The sequence below is a fragment of the Calliphora vicina genome, chromosome 5, assembly GCF_958450345.1.
Source record: "Calliphora vicina chromosome 5, idCalVici1.1, whole genome shotgun sequence".
Classification (NCBI taxonomy): domain Eukaryota; kingdom Metazoa; phylum Arthropoda; class Insecta; order Diptera; family Calliphoridae; genus Calliphora; species Calliphora vicina.
The window spans coordinates 75172165-75192165 of NC_088784.1; the positions used below are offsets into that span (position 1 = coordinate 75172165).

The 20001-nt window shown below is 31.1% G+C and overlaps 1 protein-coding gene across 13 annotated transcripts in view; it reads right to left on the bottom strand.

Moving 5' to 3' along the window:
* Nucleotides 1-20001, bottom strand: part of LOC135962028 (protein FAM13A) — a 132898-nt gene that overhangs the window by 25926 nt on the left and 86971 nt on the right. The window contains exon 1 of one of the 13 annotated variants that reach the window (XM_065513741.1): nt 554-814. The exons of 11 other annotated variants lie outside the window; for them this stretch is intronic. In XM_065513741.1, coding sequence (XP_065369813.1) covers nt 554-565 — 12 coding nt within the window. In that variant the 5' untranslated portion in view covers nt 566-814. Of the gene's footprint in view, nt 1-198; nt 378-553; nt 815-20001 lie in introns of those variants that run through there. One more of the 13 variants, XM_065513739.1, reaches the window with a different exon arrangement.

Genomic DNA, 20001 nt, shown 5'->3' on the forward strand with positions numbered 1-20001 from the left:
GTTATTTGTAGTACGTGCCAACCAACCACTATTTAAACGATATTAACTAAATTGAAATTTCAATTGCAATGACGTATGTAAAACAATATAAATATACATAAATATTAATTATAAAGACATATTTAAATTTAATTTGAAATTTTAGTTTAAGAGTTATAATAAAATAAATTAGTTTTTATAACAAATATTAGTGCATACCAAAAAATAAGTGATAATCCTGGGTGCCATGGTTAGTTAGTATTGTAGTAATTTGTAATTACTTTTGTTTGTAATGTTTATTGTTTTATTAGTTTGTATATGATTTTTGTTTAACTATTTCAAGTTCATGTTAATTTAGGGGTTAAAGTTCAGTTATTTCTTTCTTTTTTTTGTATTGCTTGTAAATGTTTGAAGTTGTTAATTGAATTTAATTTAAATCAATTGAAAATAATTGTTAGCTTGAAGTTTTTTTTTTAAAAAAAACAGTGCTACAAAATTTCAGTTTACATAAGAGGTGTTGTATTAAGTTAAGGGTATTAGTTAGCTTTTTTAAAGATTTTCAGTTTCTAATTACCAGAAGTAACATTGTTTTTAATTTTTTTGTTTTAAATATTTCTTTGAAATTTTTTAAAAATATTTTTATTTTATTCAATATTTGTTTTAATTTAATTAATAAGTTTGTTTTAATTTTTATTTATTTATTATTTTTCATAGATTCATATATTTTTGTTTTTGATAAATTATTTCATCATATATTGTATTTTTTTCTTATTTCAATAAATTCTTTTAGTTTTCATAATTTAATTTAAATAGTTTTATTTTCTTCTTCAACTTTTATCTACTTGCTCACTGTGCAAAATCTAAAACACAAATAAATTTATTTTCTCCGCATCAAGGCAAAATATATGCAAAAAAACTGTATTGAAAAGTAAAAGAAATACAAAAAAAAACACACAAAAACAAACAAATAAATATTAAAAACAACAAAAACAATTATTATATTCCTCGAGGTTCGAGCCTCTATGCGAAAAATAAAGAAACCTAAAGAAAGAAATGAGCGAAATTGTGTAAATGAGTGAACATTAGCTAAGTAGTAGTATTAGTTTGTAGAACAAGGTGTTTATTGTTTACGCTGAGGTTCTCTTTAAGGTAAATAATATTAAGTTCTCCCGAAATGTACTCGTAATTAAGATACAAAACCATTAAACTAACATTGTAGATACTAAAATAAAAACAGAAATCATAATAAGTACCTGGCTGCCTGCCTACGCACACACAAACCTGCTCACACATGTTTGTCTCGCTCTTTACAGTTTTGTAAACAATGATCTCGTTTTTTTTTATTATTTATTATTATTATTTGTATACATTGTGTTTTATTTTGTTTTTATCTCGATATTTGTCAATCTTCAAAATGTCGACTAGAATAATTTACTCGTCGAACAGTGGTACGAGAGAGAATAACATTTGTTAATTAAAAGAGAGCTGTTACTTTAAAATAAATATTGAAATAAAATTGTTGTGACAAAAAAAATTGTGTTTTTTTTATGGGAAAAAACTCGGATTAAAAAATATTTGTCCCGATTTTGACCCACTGTATGTCTAAATTACTATCGTTGGAAAGGGTTTTAAAATACCTATCGTTACATATTCATATTGTCTATATTAATAATTAATTAAACCAGATATAGATAAAAAATTGGTAAAAAATCGATGTATTATTGGTTTATTGCATATATCTCAGGCATTTGTGGGCCGAATTTCCAGAATTGAAATACCAACCGAACCAGATATCTACAGAGAGCCTAAAATCTAAGTAAACACCAGTGAATTTTTTGATTTTAGAAATCCTAGAAATCGTTATCGTTTTATTCAGAGCCAAATCTCCAACAAACCGAAACTTTTAAATTTTAACCGATGGATAGATTTTAGGATTTTCATTATCTTAAAAAAAATCAAATAATTTGTAGTGGTTACTCACTTTTGAGGCTCTCTGTAGATGTATGAATCATAAATGTACGTTATTTAGGGCTAAGGAAAGTTGATTTCAAAATCTTTATAAGGAGTGAGATCGAAAAATTCTTAACATACATATATGTTTATAAAAAAGAAACCACTAAACTTACAGCTTTAATTTTTTTTTTATTTGATTGAAATTATTATTACAATTTACAAAAAAAATTATTTTTATAGTTTTAATCACTAGTGATGAAATTTTGAACCTTTTTCGGAAACCCTTCCATTAACGTTTTTATAGTGCTTTCTGTCACTTTGCTCGAACATGTAGTCCATCTCCGTTTAAAATCTACCACACTTTTGGACACCTTTTTTGTACTCTTCAATTCTCTTTTAACAAGAGCCCAATATCTCTCCACTGGCCTTAGCTCCGGGCAGTTTGGAGGATTTGCCTCTCTTGGTACAAATACCACATTATTGTTCTTGTACCACTCAAGGGCTTGTTTGCCATAGTGACAGGATGCCAAGTCAGGCCAAAAATAAGTGGACACATTATGAAGTCTTATGAATGGAAGCAGCCTTTTTTGTAAACATTCCTTGATGTAAATTTCGGTATTTATAGAGCCCGTTGTAACAAATGAGTGGCTTCTTTTGCCGCAACTGCATATTGCTTGCCATACCAAGAACTTTCTGGGAAATTTTGTCTGCTTTTGGGTCCTAAACTTTTCTTCAACATTCCCTCGAGCATCAGCAACATAAAATTTTTGACCTGGAAGTTGCGAAAAATCTGCCAGAACATACGTTTCGTCATCCATTATGCAGCAAGAATATTTTTTTATAAAACTTGACTTCAATTTCCGTGCTCTGTTTTTGGCCTCTAAATTTTTAGTAGCGTTCTTGTCAGGAACTTTTTGAGCCTTGTATGTTTTTAAACCTGCATTAGCTTTAACTTTTCGTACCAAATAGTCCGAGCACTGAGCTAACCGGGCTGCTTTCCTACCGGATGTGTTGGGAGCTCTTTTGAAAATGCATTCTATTTTTTTGGCTTTAGAAACATCATGTGGACCATTCCTTCTACCTGAACCAGGTTTTCTATCAACTGACAAGTTCTCCCGGTACTGTTTAATAACATTGGAAACAGTTTGACGGCAGACCTTTGTATGCTTGGCCAACTTTTTGTAAGACCAAGTTGGGTTTTGTTGAAAATATTTAATAATTTCAGTACGCACTTTTTTCTGGTCACTCATTTTAATCAGATTAACAAAAAAATTAATATAATTGACATTACACATAATAACTGACATGTTTTTCAAAGGTAACTTGATCAAAAAAAAATTCAAATAATACTTGGGTTAAAAAATGTAATGAAAAACGTGTGTTAAGAATTTTTCGATCTCACTCCTTAGTCCTATTTAATTTTTTTTTCAGAACCGAATCTATTATTCAGCCCAAACTCCAAAAAAAACGTAACTTTTAAATTGTAATCGAGGGATAGATTTTAGGATTTGATTATCTTTTTTTTGAGGCTCTCTGTAGATGTATGAATCATAAACGTTATTTGGGGGGAAGTTGATTTCAAAATACAGACGGACAAACGGACATACATATATTGGTTGTACGACTTAAAAACTCGGCATTTTTCAATTTTTTAGCTTTTATTTTGAAACCTTGGTACAATATAAATTTATTCAAAGTATTGTCCAGTGTTGGCTATTACCTTATGCCATCTTTCTGGCAACATATGGATTCCGAGCCAAAAGAACAGTTCATCTTTTGAAACCAAGAACGAATATTGGCTTGATTCGTTCTTGGTTTCAAAAGATGAACTGATACTCTCGGATACTCGGATACTCTATTCCAAAGTGAAGCGTATCCCAGAGAGAGTGTTCTGCATCGATCGAAACAAGTAGTAGTCGTCGAACGAGGCAAGGTCTGTTGAGGTAAAACTTCCCAACCACTTCTTTCTAAATACTTTTTAACAGGTATTGTAACTTGTGAAAGTTCTCATGATGAAATAGTACGGTTTCATGTTTGGCCATATATTCTGGACGTTTTTCGGCAAATGTTAGTTTCAAACGAATCTGTTGTGTGTGCGGTACACCTTTCCTGTGATGGTCTGACAAGATTTCAGCAGCTCATAATAGATAGCTCCCTTTTGCTTCCACCAAATACTGAGAATTACATTAGCGTCATGGATATTTGGCTTTGGTGTCGATTAGGCTGGTTGGCCAGGATTCACTAACGATCTCTTACACTTCGGGTTATCGTAGTGGATCCATTTTTCTTCGCAAATAAAGATAATCATTATGATAATCATTTCGTACATGCAAAATCGTCGTTCAAGGTCTCTCGGTTTCAATTCGTATTGTACAATACTTGTGACAATACCGATCAAATTCCAGTATTAAATTAGAAACCCTTATAAATGCTGGACCAACAACCAATAGTTATTTTATACTTCTTTTAAAACCCTGGTAAAGTTATAAGTCAATTCATTCGAAAAAATTTTTCTGGTCTGGTTTTCTGGACTTTTTAATTTCTTCTCGGGAAAGAAAAAAGTCCGGGAAATTAGGAACCCTACTTCCGTGTCAAAATCACCACTTCTGAACCGAACAAACATTATCTCGCACGTTGCAATCGATGGAACACATTCACCATAAGCTTTGGTGTGCAATCGGTGTGTTTCAGCGTCACTTTTTTTCAAATTAAAGAAGTAAAGCAAAACTTCCTGCATATGAAGCTTTGGTGGTACAAAATTCGACATTTTCGAAGCAAAAAAACCTTCGTTGTTTACACTATAATGTTCAATAAATAAGTGAGAATAAATGACAGATATGTAGCCTGCAAAATGACATTATTAAAAAGTTATTAAAAATAAAAACCTCGTTAAAAAATTCGCAGTTTTAAATCATACACCCTTTTTATTTACATCAGAAAATAAGAACATTAATAATTAAATTCTGAAAATAGAAAAAATATTCATTCAATGGAAACTTATGTTTCATTTTTACAAAAATTGTCTCACACTTTTAGTGACTCAGTATTTTGTTGGATATCCCTTCTTGGTTTTATTATTGCTATACAGCGACGATGTATTGAACCAATTGAAGATTCAGTCATATACTTTGAAATACTTTTGACATTCCCTTATAAACGAATCTGATAAAGCTTCTTTCGTCGTATTATTTTGAGTCCGTATTTTGCGATCTACAATTTCTCATATGATATGGAAAATGATCACAAATTTCATTGTTGTCATGAAAATATCCTTATTTTATTATTGTAATTTCGGTCTATAAAAGTATTGTTTATCCAAAGATTTCACGAAGTGGTTTATTACTTGAATACTATCAATCATTCCGATTAATCTTTAGATGAATTAAAAATGTATGTGTGTCAGATGATGCAGGTTATAATTATTATGACGTTAAACGAGTATTAACCGCAAGATATTTAAATGAATATGTCTATTGTTTTATCGAAATAGAAGAGCTATTTTCCCTTAATACTAAAACTCATTGCTGTGGTTTGTTAGCATTGAGCAACCGTGATTTTCGCTGTTATGGATCGACTAATATCCGATAATTAGCAGGAGAAGACTTTTGATTCCTGTATAGCAAGTTGTTCAGAATTGCGACCAATCCAGGAATATAATTCAAGGTTAGCTACCGATTTGCTATGGTTAAAAGGTGATGGTAATGCTAATGTGAATTATTTCGTTTAAGGTAGTTTAACGGTAACGGTAATTGCAGTTATTTCGGTAACGATAGCGGTAACGATAACCAACCTTGATATAATAAAAGAAAAAGAACTCTATTTTTTGAAATTTTCCATTACTACTCATTCAAAATATCCCTTTGTATTTAGAATTTAAAAATAGAAAACTAAAACAACCACCTTGTGGTTTGAAATGATAACAAATTAAAATGTGCAGTTTTTAAAACATCTTTAAGTTCGTCATGGTTTTTTATTTGTATACAGTTCTAATAAAAGAGAAAACAATTGTGGTACTGTATTGGATTTCTTAGAACATGTGTTTGCAAGTTTTCTTTTAACTGTTGGTTGGTTATGGTAAAAATTTAATTATAAAAATTGGTTAAATAATAAGTTTGTCCAAGAATTTACTGAGGGTAGAATATAATGTTGTTATACATTTTATTTTGTTTATTTATGTTGGTTTAAAAAATACTCTTAAAAAATAAAAACTGTGCTCAATGGTATATACACTTTTTATTTTTTAAATAATTCGGCAACCCTTCATAGTTGCTCATCGTGGGCCTAAACAATTTTAAAAAAGCTCCATAAATTCTGTTCTTATACGAATTTTAACAAATTTAGGGTGAATGTGTTCCATCGGTTTCAACGTGCCACAGATGGTGTGATCGGTTCAGAAGTGGTGATTTTGAAGACAAAGCTGGGAGATCTTTGTCTCCAACCAATAATGTTTGAAGACCAATAATTGGAGGCATTACTACTTGAGCTACTCAAGCAACAATTTCATAAGGTTTGCGAGCAGCAGGATGCATACAAAAGAATGTAAATAGGGTACCATACGAATTGAAGCAGAGAGACCTTAAAAGACGATTATGCTTGTTCAAAATGATGCTTGAACGCTATAAAAGAAAATTATGATGAAAAATGGATCCATTACGGCAACCAGCCGAATCGACACCAAAGCCAAATATCCATGGAGATAAGGTAATTCTCTTTATTTGGTGTGAGCAAACTGCCAGACATGAAACAGTAATATTCCATCAGACGGCCACATGTTGTAATCCTGTTTTTTTTAGTCCAGACATTGCCCGGTTCGACTACTATTTACGCTCTCTCTGTGATCCGCTTCACTTTGGAACAGAGTATCCGATTATGGCTTGATACTTTCTTGGCTTCAAAAGATGAGCAGTTCTTCTCTCTCGAAATCCATTTTTGCCAGAAAATGGGTAAAGGTCATAGCTATAAATGGCCAATACTTTCAAGAAATTTATGTTGTACAAATGTTTCAAAAGAGAAGCTTAAAATTTGAAAAAATACCGCATTTTGAAGTCATTACTCAATAGATGTGACGGACCTACATTTTCATTTAGGAAAAAACTAAATTTTTGGAAATTATCGCATCCATTGATTAAAAAACCTTTCGATTTATATAAATTCCAATCTTTTTCCATTCGACTTTTACACTAAATCGAATTTTTAATTTGTCTTCACGAAAAATCACTAAATCATGAAATTTATGGTTTTTATGGTAAATTCTATTCTGTAAACTGAGAACATACAAAAAATGTTCTATTGAAATTGTTGGAATGGGATTAGTGAGCGATCCCACGAACCCATATACATAAATACGACTAAAAAACAAATCAACTCTGACTGTTTTAAAATTCATTATGATACATAAGGAGTGAGATCGAAATAACCTTAACACACGTTTTCCCTTAAAACTTTTAAACAAAGTATTATTTGATTTTTTTTTCGATCAAGTTACCCTTGATGTCAATTGTGTTCCTTTGTTGTTAATCTGATTAAAATGAGTGACTAGAAAAAAGTGCGTACTAAAATTATTAAATATTTCCAACAAAACCCAACTTGGTGCTACAAAAAGTTGGCCAAACAATCAAAGATCTGCCATCAAACTGATTTCAATGTTATTAAACAGCATCGGGAGAACTTATCCGTTGATAGAAAATCAGGTAGAAGGAATGGTCCACATGATGTTTCTGAAACCAATAAATAGAAAGCATTTTAAAAAGAACTCCCAACACATCCGGTTAGCTCAATACTTCGACTATTTGGTACGAAAAGTTAAAGCCAAAGCAGGTTTAAAAACATACTAGGAACTGACGGAAATCTGATAAAAATTTAAAGGCCAAAGATAGAGCTCGGAAATTGAAGTCAAATTTTATCCAAAAAATATTCCTGCTGCATAATGTATGACGAAACGTATGTTCTGGAAAATTTTTCGCAGCTTCCGGGTCAATATTTTTATGTTGCTGATGCTCGAAGACCCAAAAGCATTGGGTCGTATATGAGGTGGTGGTATATTTATGGTACTTAAACTATTGTTCTTAGTATTGTTACAGTTATTATTGTTATTACTATTATTATTGTTCGTATTCATATTGTTCAGATTGTTCAGATTACTCAAATTACTCAGATTATTCAGATTACTTATATTGTTACTATTGTTATTGTTACTAGAGTTACTACTGAGATTGGCCATGTTTACATTGACATTGACACTATTGTTGTCATTGAGATTTTGTGCATGATGTGCCTGATTGAGGGCCTGCAGGCTTTGTTGTTGACCAGAGGCGGCAGCAGCGGCTGACATGGCAGCCGCCGCTGCTGCATGATGCATTTTAAACCCATCGCTGCAGCAGCTGCCGCTGATGCAGTTGCGGCAAATGAAGCCAAAAATTGTTAACAAAGAGCTCTAAATGTATCGAAATTTATATCAAGGAATGTTTACAAAAGAGGAAGCTTCCATTCATAAGACTTTGAATGTGTCACTATGGTAAGCAAGGTCTTGAGTGATACAGGAACAATAATGTGGTATTTGTACCAAGAGAGGAAAATCCTCCAAACTGCCTGCAGGCTGCAGCTAAGGCCAGTAGAGAGATATTGGGCTCTTGTTAAAAGAGAATTGAAGAGCACAAAAAGGTGTCCAAAAGTGTGTTAGATTTTAAACGGAGATGGACTACCTGTTCGATCAAAGTTACATATGCATAAACAATTTTTAAATTTATCAAAGGTTTATAAAACAAAATTTCCATACAAAATTTGATTTATAAACCTTTGATAAATTTAAAAATTGTTTATGCATGTGGCTGTAGAACTATAAAAATAATATTTTTTGCAACAAAAATCTAAACTGTAGGTTTACTGGTTTTCTTTTTTATTAACATGTATGTTAAGATTTTTTCGATCTCACTCCTTATCTCCAATCGTTTACGAGCTACCGAATTATTTTAAAAATTAAAAAAATTCTAAACCACTGTGCTGTGTGTGTTTCATTTAATTTTATTTCAAATACACATACAAACAATGTAATAAAAAATGATAATAACAAAAGAATAGCAAAAAAAATAGGAGAATTGTTTTTCTTTGCATGATGATGTGATAAAAGAAATTGAGAAACAATAAAAATGAGAGAAAACACAAAAACAAATGTAAACAAAATTCTTCAACAAAAACAACAAGCACGCAAGCAGGGTTAAGAAAACATAAATAAGCCGGTTGTCGATTCACACAAACACATTTGTATGCCAGCAAGCAAACACAAATCAATATGATGAGAGAGAATGTGGGAAGTTGGGAGTGAAGCAACATGTTGGAGTGAGATAGAATAAAAACAAACCACCGGTAAAACACGAGTTTAACCAGTTTAACCCTTGTTTAAAATGGAAAATAAAAAAACAAACATTTGTTATTTTGTGGGTCAATATTAAGCAAAATAATACTGGAATAGCTAAAATAAATAAACACAAAACCGCACTAACAATTTGCTGTCATATTTTAGAATATTTTGGGAACTCCGCCAGTCAAAATGCTTCATTTTATCTTTCATCAGTTAGTTTTTAGTTGTTAATTATTTTATATTTAAACACGTGCAATACATATGACATTTTACAACCTTCTAAGCTTAATTGCAAAAAACTCTCTATATCTTCCTATATAAAAGTGAAAAAAATAAACAAACAAATTTAATTACTTAACCCTACTAGTATTATAAAAATGATAGACGTTAATTAGAACTAATATGTTAATAATAAAAAACACACGGTTGACGACTAGCATCCACCAAAGTGTCAAGTTAAGGCTTATGCTAATTATTTTGTTTTGATATTATGTAGGTAGCTATTTAGCTATTTATTTAACATTTAGTTACAATACTTGTCTGTCTAAATTTTCTTAAACTATTTATGGAATGGTGTTTTTTTTTTTTGTTAATAATAAATTTATAGCTGAGTAAAAAATCTATTTTTAATATTGTTTATTGTTTTGTATGAACTCGTTTTGACTGACGGTTTAATTTTAGATTCGATAATAAAAGATTTAAGTTATTTTTAAATTGAATCATTTATTTGCTGCTATTGCGCGGGAATGTATTATTTGCTATTTAAATTAAATCAGTAAATGTGATATGTATTTCAAAATGTTTATATAAAATTTTTACTGCATTTAAACTGTGGATGGTGGAAATAATTGTAAAATAAGAATGATATTGGACTACAGAACTGAAAAACTAAAGCTGTCATGTGTGTGAATATACAGTGAGTGGCAATATAATGGATACTTCTTTGAGAACTATTGCACAGTGGGGCTGGTTCGATTGGGATAAAATTTGACGTGGGCATAGCCAAGGAGTACTCAAGTTTAAGTTAACTATATGGTTCCTACAAATGCTCAAGTGGAGGAGCTTTTGTAATCAGAACCACTGACTTGTTGAATAAAATATTTTTCAAGGACGGAGTTTTAAAGTGGCATATTTTTGAATCTAATTGAGATATTGGCTTGTATTTTTTTTGTAAGACAAAAACTTAACTTATCTAAACAAAGAAAAATAGTTCTGAATAAATGTGGATGAAATAGTTCCTAATATTTGCAATCATATTAAAATTTTGATATAAATTTTAGTTTTAGAAACTCAATGAATATGTAAAATGTAATATAATCTTTATTTATTAACAAAACTCAATGAAATTTTCAACATTTTTTAAATTTGTCATTCTAAAAAACAAAGTGTAAAAAAACTTGTCAAAAGGTCAAAGGGAATCCCAAAATTCCTAAAAATTGGAGTGAAAAATCCCAAAAATGGTATTTTTTACAATTTTCCCCATAGGGTCCACATTTCCTTCAGGGGCTGGGAAAATACTTTGGGGATAAATAGGAAACATATTAAGGTTTCCAAAGCTGCTATTCGTTTTCTCATCCCAGCTTTGGGATTTTAGAACATGTGGCCCAAAGTTGAAGTTTTGAGAAAAAAAAATAGGTCAAATTCCGAAGGTCATAGGGGCGACATATTCGAAAGATAGGACATGTTTTTTTTATACCAAAATGTTCTTCGTAAAGATACCTTACAGAAAAACATAAAATTGTAATATGTTCTTGAAGAAAGTTTTTTTTTAATAAAAAAAGAGTTAAGCCACCTTTTCGCCCAAAAAAAAAACAGCAAAAATATTTTTTGAATTTTTAAATTGAAAATCGTTTATTTTTGGATCCATAATTGATACTAATATAAAATCTTATGTATATTATTGGCAATATAGTTGTCTAACTAACAAAAAAATTTGAGTCCATTCGGTCCAAAAAGTACAACCGACCTTTATTTTTAAAAAAGTGGATGACAAAATTTTAAAATATTAATTTTGAAATGCATATAACTCGGAAATTATAAGAGTTAGAATAGCACACGCAAGCCAAGTGCTTTCCAAAAGTATAAAAATCTTTGAAATGGGATGGAAAACAAAAAAATGGCACGTGTTTAAAATTTACATGTCGAAGGTACCCTACTTTTAACCCCCATTGCGCATTTGTAGGGCTCATTTAAATAACTTGAGCTCGAATACTCCTTGGCTACGCCCACGTTAAATTTTATCCCGATCGGATTAGCCGTTTAGAAATACCAGATTTATTTCCGAAAAATTTTGATTCTGCCCCACTGTGTATTGGGTGTATGACTTAAAAATGCGAAAATTTTTAAAATTTTTTAACATTTCAAAGTATTGGCCATTGTTAGCTATGAGCTTTTTCCATCTTTCTGACAACATATGGATTCCGAGCCAAAAGAACTGCTCATCTTTTGAGGCTAAGAACGAAGCAAGCCAATATCGGATACTCTACTCAAAGTAAAGCGTAGCCCAGAGAGAGCGTGCTGCTTCGATCAAAACAAATAGTAGCCGGACCGGGCAAGGTCTGTACTGTAAGGCAGATGAGGCAAAACTTCCCAATCACTTCATTCTAAATACTTTTTAACAGGTATTGCAACATGTGACCGAGCAATGTCATAATGGAATATGTACAAACGAATCAGTTGTATTTCTTGTGATGGTCTGGCTAGATTTCAGCGGCTTATAATAAATAGGATCCTTTTGGACCTACAAAATGAAGAGAATTACCGGGTTATCGTAATGTATACATTTTTCATTGGTTTTTAGATGACGTAAACAATTTTACAGCTTGGGAGCATCGAAATATACAGCTATCTTAGCAACAGCCATGTCAATGCTAACTGTAACATAATATGATTGCGGCAGTCATAAAAATGATAACAATGGTCATCATATCGTTGTAACTTCTGTCTCATAACACTTCAAAAGTAAACTTTGTAACTTTTTTATTTAAAAAACAAAATGTATTCGACTTTGTTCCCCAAAATGACATCACCAGGTTAAAATACTGAGTTTAAATATAAATAATCAAACGACATTCTATTATCATTTTAACCCATTACTTGCTGAATCCAGTTTATTGCCAAGTCAACATTAAGACATTAAAAAAAATCCAAATTTGTATTCTAATTTAACCTTTATACAACTAATTTCACCTAAGTTTCTAATTCAATAGACATATATACTTAATAAGGAAATAAATAAGCTGCAAGAAACAAATCTTCACCAAATTTAAAACAATTTATTTCATTTAATGAACCATTTTATTCCACAATAAATTTCAATCTATAGCACATGGCCGCTTCAAGCTCGTTGTAGATTTTTTCTTTTCAATCATTTTACTGATTGTTGTACAATGGTAAGGTTTTTTTCTCATTTTATTTAAAAAAAAAAACTCGTGGCTCATCATTTAAATATTTAGAAATTTACAACATCATTCAGAAAATAAAAGCAGCTATTTAATGAAATAAATAATAATAAAAAATCATATTAATACATTTTACGTCATACAATTAATAAATAAACAGGGCAGGGATTTTCAGGAACTAAAAAAAAAAAAACAAAATATGCACATAAAACATGCCCAATAAAACGAGAAATATGCAGAAATATGCACTAAAAACTGAAATATATGCATTCAATATAAAACACATCACAGGGAAAATTCGTTCTTTAGCCGTACTGTCCGTATGTGGAATAAGCTTCCTCCTGAAGTATTTCCTGTCACTTTCAATATAGGAAAATTCAAATAAAATGTCCACAAACACTACTCCCTCTATCCTCCCTCCCATAACCTATTTTCCTAGTTCCAACACAATGCTTTGCATGAGTAGGGGTCATCCCCTGAGTGCTGGTCCAAGAAAAAAAAAAAGAAAAAAAAAATGTCTCAAATACTTCTCGGAAGTAGTTCCAAGCGTGATTATTTCAAACAAAAATCACCTATGAAAATACAAATTCTAGGAGGGTTCCAGAGAAGGTATGTTTATACTCTAAAGCTTCTGTAGAACTATTTTCGAGGGTGACAAATTCGAACAAAAATCATTGATTACAAAACTGGTTCCGTTCTAAACCGTTCTAAATAAAGTGTGATTTACATAAAGCTTCTCTAGAACCAGATCTGAAGGTCAATGTCTATCTGTTGTAAGCATGATGAGGCCCAAACGATACCTTTCTGAAATTTTCACAAATACTCACTGTTGATAAGGTTTGTTTGGTATTGAAAATGGGTAATATCTTTCACCTAGCATGTCCCTCCAGAATAATGTTCGAGCAGTCATATGTTGATTATGGGGCAGTCCTGATAAAATTGTGCAAAAATGAGGGTTGCGGGTTCAATTCCCGCCAGATACTCTGGGTGTATCTGGGGACAAGCAAAAAGCATCGCAGCTTGAGTTTGTTTTATTTTAAAGACTCTGGATTTATACGATAAAGTATGGCGAAAATCGTGCAAGATTTTTCAAAATGGATTTTGGATTACAAACATGCATTTGCATGAAAATCGACACCCTGGTAATGACACATACAATACAGCTGCTACCTACAAAATTTAATGTTAACAAGTAAGAAAGTATGGTCGGTCAAGCCCGACCATATAATACCCTACACCAAGTAAATGAGTAAAAATATTTTTCTTTTAAAATATCAATAATTTATATTCGTGAGTGATTTTCGGAAGTGGGCCTTATATGGGAGCTATGACCAATTATGGACCGATCACCATAAAATTAGGTGGTGTGATTTATGTCTATATTAATGTTAAGTATGTTGAATTTTGTGTGTATACCGACACTTTTAAGCGATTTATGCACGTTAAAGTGATTTTCGGAAGCGGGTCTATATGGGAGCTATGACTAATTATGGACCGATCGTAACAAAATTTGGTGACATGAATTTTGTATATATAAAACTTATTTGAAGCGAAATTTGTGTAGTTACATAGATAGATTAAACATTTATGACCGATAAAGTCCAATTTCGAGGGGACATTTGTATGGGGGCTAGGTGAAATAATGGACCGATTTCAGCCAGTTTCAATAGGCTTGATCCTTGAGCCGAAAAAATAATATGTACCAAATTTCATCGAAATATCTTTAAAATTGCGACCTGTACTCTGCGCACAAGGTTTACATGGACAGCCAGCCAGCCAGCCAACCAGACGGACGGACGGACGGACGGACGGACATCGTTTAATCGACTCAGAAAGTGATTCTAAGTCGATCGGTATACTTTAAGGTGGGTGTTAGACTAATATTTTTGGGCGTTACAAACATCTGCACAAACGCATAATACCCTCCCCACTATGGTGGTGTAGGGTATAAATATGTGTTTGTTTATTTTTGTATCTCTTGTAATTGTTTAATATTTAATTTTGTTTTAAGTTGGTTTATGTGCAAAACTTGTGATCATTTTTATTTGTTTTTAAAGATCAAGCCTCAAAGAAAAACAAGTAAGAAAGTATGGTCGGTCAAGCCCGACCATATAATACCCTACACTAAGTAAAAGAGCAAAAACATTTTTCTTTTAAAATTTCAATAATTTATATTTTTGAGTGATTTTTGGAAGTGGGCCTTATATATACCATGAAATTAGGTCGTGTGATTTATGTCTCTATGAAAGTATACTATGTTGAATTTTGTGCGTATACCAACATTTTTAAGCGATTTATGCACGTTAAAGTGATTTTCGGAAGCGGGTCTATATGGGAGCTATGACTAATTATGGACCGATCATAACAAAATTTGGTGACATGAATTTTGTATATATAAAACTTATTTGGAGCGCAATTTGTGGAGATACATTTATAAATTAAACATTTATGACCGATAAAGTCCAATTTCGGAAGGACATTTGTATGGGGGCTAGGTGAAATAATAGACCGATTTCAGCCAGTTTCAATAGGCTTGGTCCTTGTGCCGAAAAAATAATATGTACCAAATTTTATCGAAATATCTTCAAAATTGCGAACTGTACTCTGCGCACTAGGTTTACATGGACAGCCAGCCAGCCAGCCGACCAGACGGACTGACGGACATCGTTTAATCGACTCAGAAAGTGATTCTAAGTCGATCGCTATACTTTACACCACTATGGTGGTGTAGAGTATAATAAATACCAAAATGTTCACTCAGTCTTTTACTCTTATATTAAGAAATTCATTCTGGCGTTAAACCATTTCATGTTTTATGAATCGTTCTTTTTTTTATAATTTTTTTTTTCTCTCCACATATTAATTTTGAAAAGTTCAATGCCATATTTTCTGTTATAACGTGCATCTTTGTCTAGACTCGTGTGGGCATTTTAGCTGAAACGACCGAACAACTGCCAAAATTATTTATACAAATAAAATTTAATTTCATGTATTTATATAAATAATTATCACTTTTTGTAAATAACAAAAAAAAAAAGTATTTGTTTGACCTTTTGCGGAAAAAAAGTCAGGAAGACAGGATTCTATTGTAATGCTTTTGTGGATGTTGCAGTCAGGAAATTCATCTGTAGAATTTAAACGATAAAGTCAGGAAGACAGGATTATTATGTATGGCAGGAAATTCATTTGGGGAATTTATACAAATGAATTGAACAGTGTGTAATTTTTTAATTCATGGAAATATAACCATATACAGACACCAGTACGTGATAAAAGACGAAAAAAAAAGAAAAAAATATCTTTAAGATGAAGTTTTTTTAATTTTATATGTTCACAATTTTTGTTCTTTATGACAAGGGCTACAACTTTGCCTCAGAGAATAAATCAAAATTCCGAACTGTTTGCAAGATACGAGCCTGAGAAAATGATCACTTTGTGCAAAAATTACACCGAGGCCCCTTGGGGGCCCACAAAAAAGTGCATGACTTTGGGCAAAACTTCTTTTTTTGGTCTTTTATCTCGTACTGGGCGTCGATTCTGGTTCTGTGAAACGGTGAAATGAAAAATTACTTTTCATTTTTGTTTTCATTGAAGAACGATTCCCGTTCTTCAATTTATTTTATTCCACTTGTTCTTTTCATATGAAAATATTTGAATTTATTTATCATTTTTTCAATAAACGAGAATCCGAAACTCTATGAAAATATGAAAAAACATTTCATTTTACCGTTTCACAGAACTAGAATCGACCCCCTTGTGTCCGTATTTTTTTGTCTTTTATCACGTAGTGGTGTCCGTATATGCTTATATTTTTTCGTTTTGCACTGTGTTATAATTTAGTGTAATTCTTGAGATACATATGGGCATTTCAACAGCAAGTTACACATAGACCTAAAACAAAAATGTTAATAAACAAATAATTTTATTTAACAGTATTTACATGTATGTATATAATGTATATAATATAATGTAATTGCTGCTAATCTTAGTTGTTATCTTGAGAGAAAATTTCACTGAAAACTGAAAACTAACGTTTTTATATCATGATTCGCACATCTTATGAAATCTTTTTATCAACAACAAAGTAATACCAAGAAAGTAGAGCTTACTTAACTCTAATGTTTTCCTTTTATTTTGTTCATGTTCGTATGTCGCGTTCTTGTACCTAAATCTTCGTTTTTCATCGATTTAATTAAGTTGCTGAAAATGTAGTTAAAATAAAATGTGTTTAACTAAAGAAAAATATGATCAAAATATGTCGCGTTCGCTATCGTAAGTGCAGCTTTTTTCAAAGAATTTTTTTTATTATTTTAAAGGGTAAATGCGGTACAATTAATATAGATCCACTAAAGTATAAAAAATAATGCACTATAGAAATTGACCAAAACAAACAGCAAGCTGCTGAAAGACAAATTTAGCGACAAAGAGAAAAATTATGCTAATAAAACGCGAAGTTTGTTCATTTGAGCCTACAGGCAAACATTGGGATTAACAGTAAAGAAGCATTACACTAAAAGTATGGCAAAACAATTAATAAATAAAAAAACTACACTTTTGGTAGTTAATGGAATTACAAACGTGACACGAAAATATGTAGCGTTATGAATCTAAAGGTTATAAAAAAACGAATGCAAATATTTCAACATGACAACTATTCTATTACATTATTCTCTTTTAATTTAAAAAAAATATCGTAGTTGAAGTCGAAAATGAGTTTTATTTTTTGACGTGTTCTTAATCTTATGTTTATTGCGTAACGGGAAAATATGTCCCGTGATAAATCATACTAAAGGCTGTAAAAAACTAATTCAAAAATGTCAACATGTCAACTGTTAACAGAAAGCAATATTAATATAAATATTTCAGTTTAGAAAATATGTCGCATGATAAATCATACTAAAGGTTGTAAAAAACTAATTCGTTTTATAAAATTATTATCCGCTTCGCTAATTTCAATTTTTTGCTAGATGAATTCGAAAACGATTTCTATTTTTTGTCACGTTCTTGATTTATTATGTGGAATTGGTAAAAAAATAGAAATTTCCTGTATGTATGTCGAAATAAATGAGCAATTGACAGTTGAAATTACTGGAAATAACCCTTATTACTAACGTGACGGAAAAATATGTCGCATGATAAATTTTAATTATTGTTGTAAAAAAAACTAATTCAAATATTTCAACATGAAAATTATCAATAACAAAAATCATTATTATATTTTAGTTAAAAAATAAAAATTCTCAATCGCAAAGATCCCTTTGTAGCATCTGAACCACTTCAGTCTCACACTAATGAGTTGGAAAAATTGCTCCACAATAGAAGTTATTAATGTAGCTGCAAATGTAGTTAAAATAAAATTTGTTTGTGGATTTAACTAAAGAAAAATATGTTCGAATGTCGCGTTCTTGTACATAAATTGTAATATTTTATCAGTAATTCTTGATTGATTTAATCAATTTAATTAAAATAAAATTTATTTGTGGATTTAACTAAAGAAAGATATGATCAAAGTATGTCGCGTTCGCTATTGTAAGTGTAGCTTTTTTCAAAGCAAAATGTTTTTATTATTTTAAAGGGTAAAGCTTGTGCCGAAAGAACAATGAGGTACAATTAATATAGATCGACTAAAGTATAAAAAATATTGCGGTAAAGCAGCTGAGAAAACGCCGCGAAGCACTTCACGTAACATTTACTTAAACAAGAGATTAAAAATTTCAGGATGGAGGAACAGAATCTAACAAGAATTCACCACCCACCACATTGAATCAAAGTGACACTTATAAAACTGAAGTCTATTATTCAATGCATTAGCCATCGGTCAGCCCTAGACTTGGACAACAAGGCTATCTTGTATAAAACCAATAAGGTCGTATGACATCCAGCTATGGGGTATATCATCTTCTAATATCGAAAGATACAAACTAGACTCTTAAGAATAATAACAGGTGCTTCTTGGTACAATAAGCCAGCAGATCTACGTTGAACTACAAGGAAAATTTACAAAATCGTCCAAATTCCCTTGAAAGGGAATTACTATCCATTGAGGGTCATGCCGTAGGATCTAGTTAGATAATTGTATTAATGATTGCTTTTTGTTGCATACTGCAGTGGCGATAACAACTTTATTATTTAGATTATGATGTTAATACTTATCAACCTTTTATTTGGATCCAATTTTCAACAGACAGACGGATGGACGGACGGACGGACATAGCTACATCGTCTTAGAATCTTATGAGGATCCATAATATACATATAAACATTTTGGTTCTACGGCCTATATTGCGATATGTTAGAAACGGAATGACAAAATCTTATTTGATGGTGGGTATAAAAGATAATAAAACAATTGTTCCAAATGTTAAAAAATTTGTTGCCGCGTTCTTTATTTTAGGTTAAAACCTTTTCAAATTGCAGATTTTTTCATTTCTATTTTTGTCGCGTTCTTGATATTGTGTTTGTTGGTAAAACATTGCAATATAATTAACCTTTTGCTCTTAACATAATGTTTTTATAATGCTATCGAGCTTTTCATTAGTATTTTCACTTCAATAGTGTACAAATGTCGCGTTCATAATCGTAAACTTATAAATGGAGGAGATTTAACGATAGTTAGTGAAATGTCTAAGTTCGCAGGCAATGATTTTACCTCTAATAAAGTCTACAAGGAACAAACAATAAACATTCTGAGTGGATTTAAATTTGGAAATACTTTGAAAAATAATAGAGTAAATGAAGGATTATATCGCATGATTTTCTATGAGCATTACTCAGACAACAGTGCATTGTTAAACATATTTACATTTTTGGTTATATGAACCCATTGTTTTAAATAATAAAAACAAATACGAAAAAAGCATACAAATTCTTATAAAAAAATAATAAAATTTTCAGTCACAAGTCTTATTTTGACAACTGTCTACGAAATGTCTATGTGAATGTTCAACTTTATTGGCTCTCTGTGAGTGGAGGCATACCATCATATGACAAACAACTCGTGCCACACTTTTCAATGTTGAACTTTTTTAAGAAGCCAGCGTGAATATCCGCACATAGTTCTTAAAAACAAAACAATTCATTAAGAAAATATATATAGTATAACTAAATATTAATTGCCCTGAAAAAAAAGTGATACAAAAAAGGGGACCGGGTGATAAATTTTTCTAGAGCTACTTAACGCTTTCTTATCAAACTTTTGTCTTGTGTTCAATTCAGTTCATCTGAACTTAATTTCATTTTATTGCATTTTATTTGCTTAACGAAACCAGATGTTACCACTCTAATCTGGTATAAAGTGATTAAAGTCTGTTT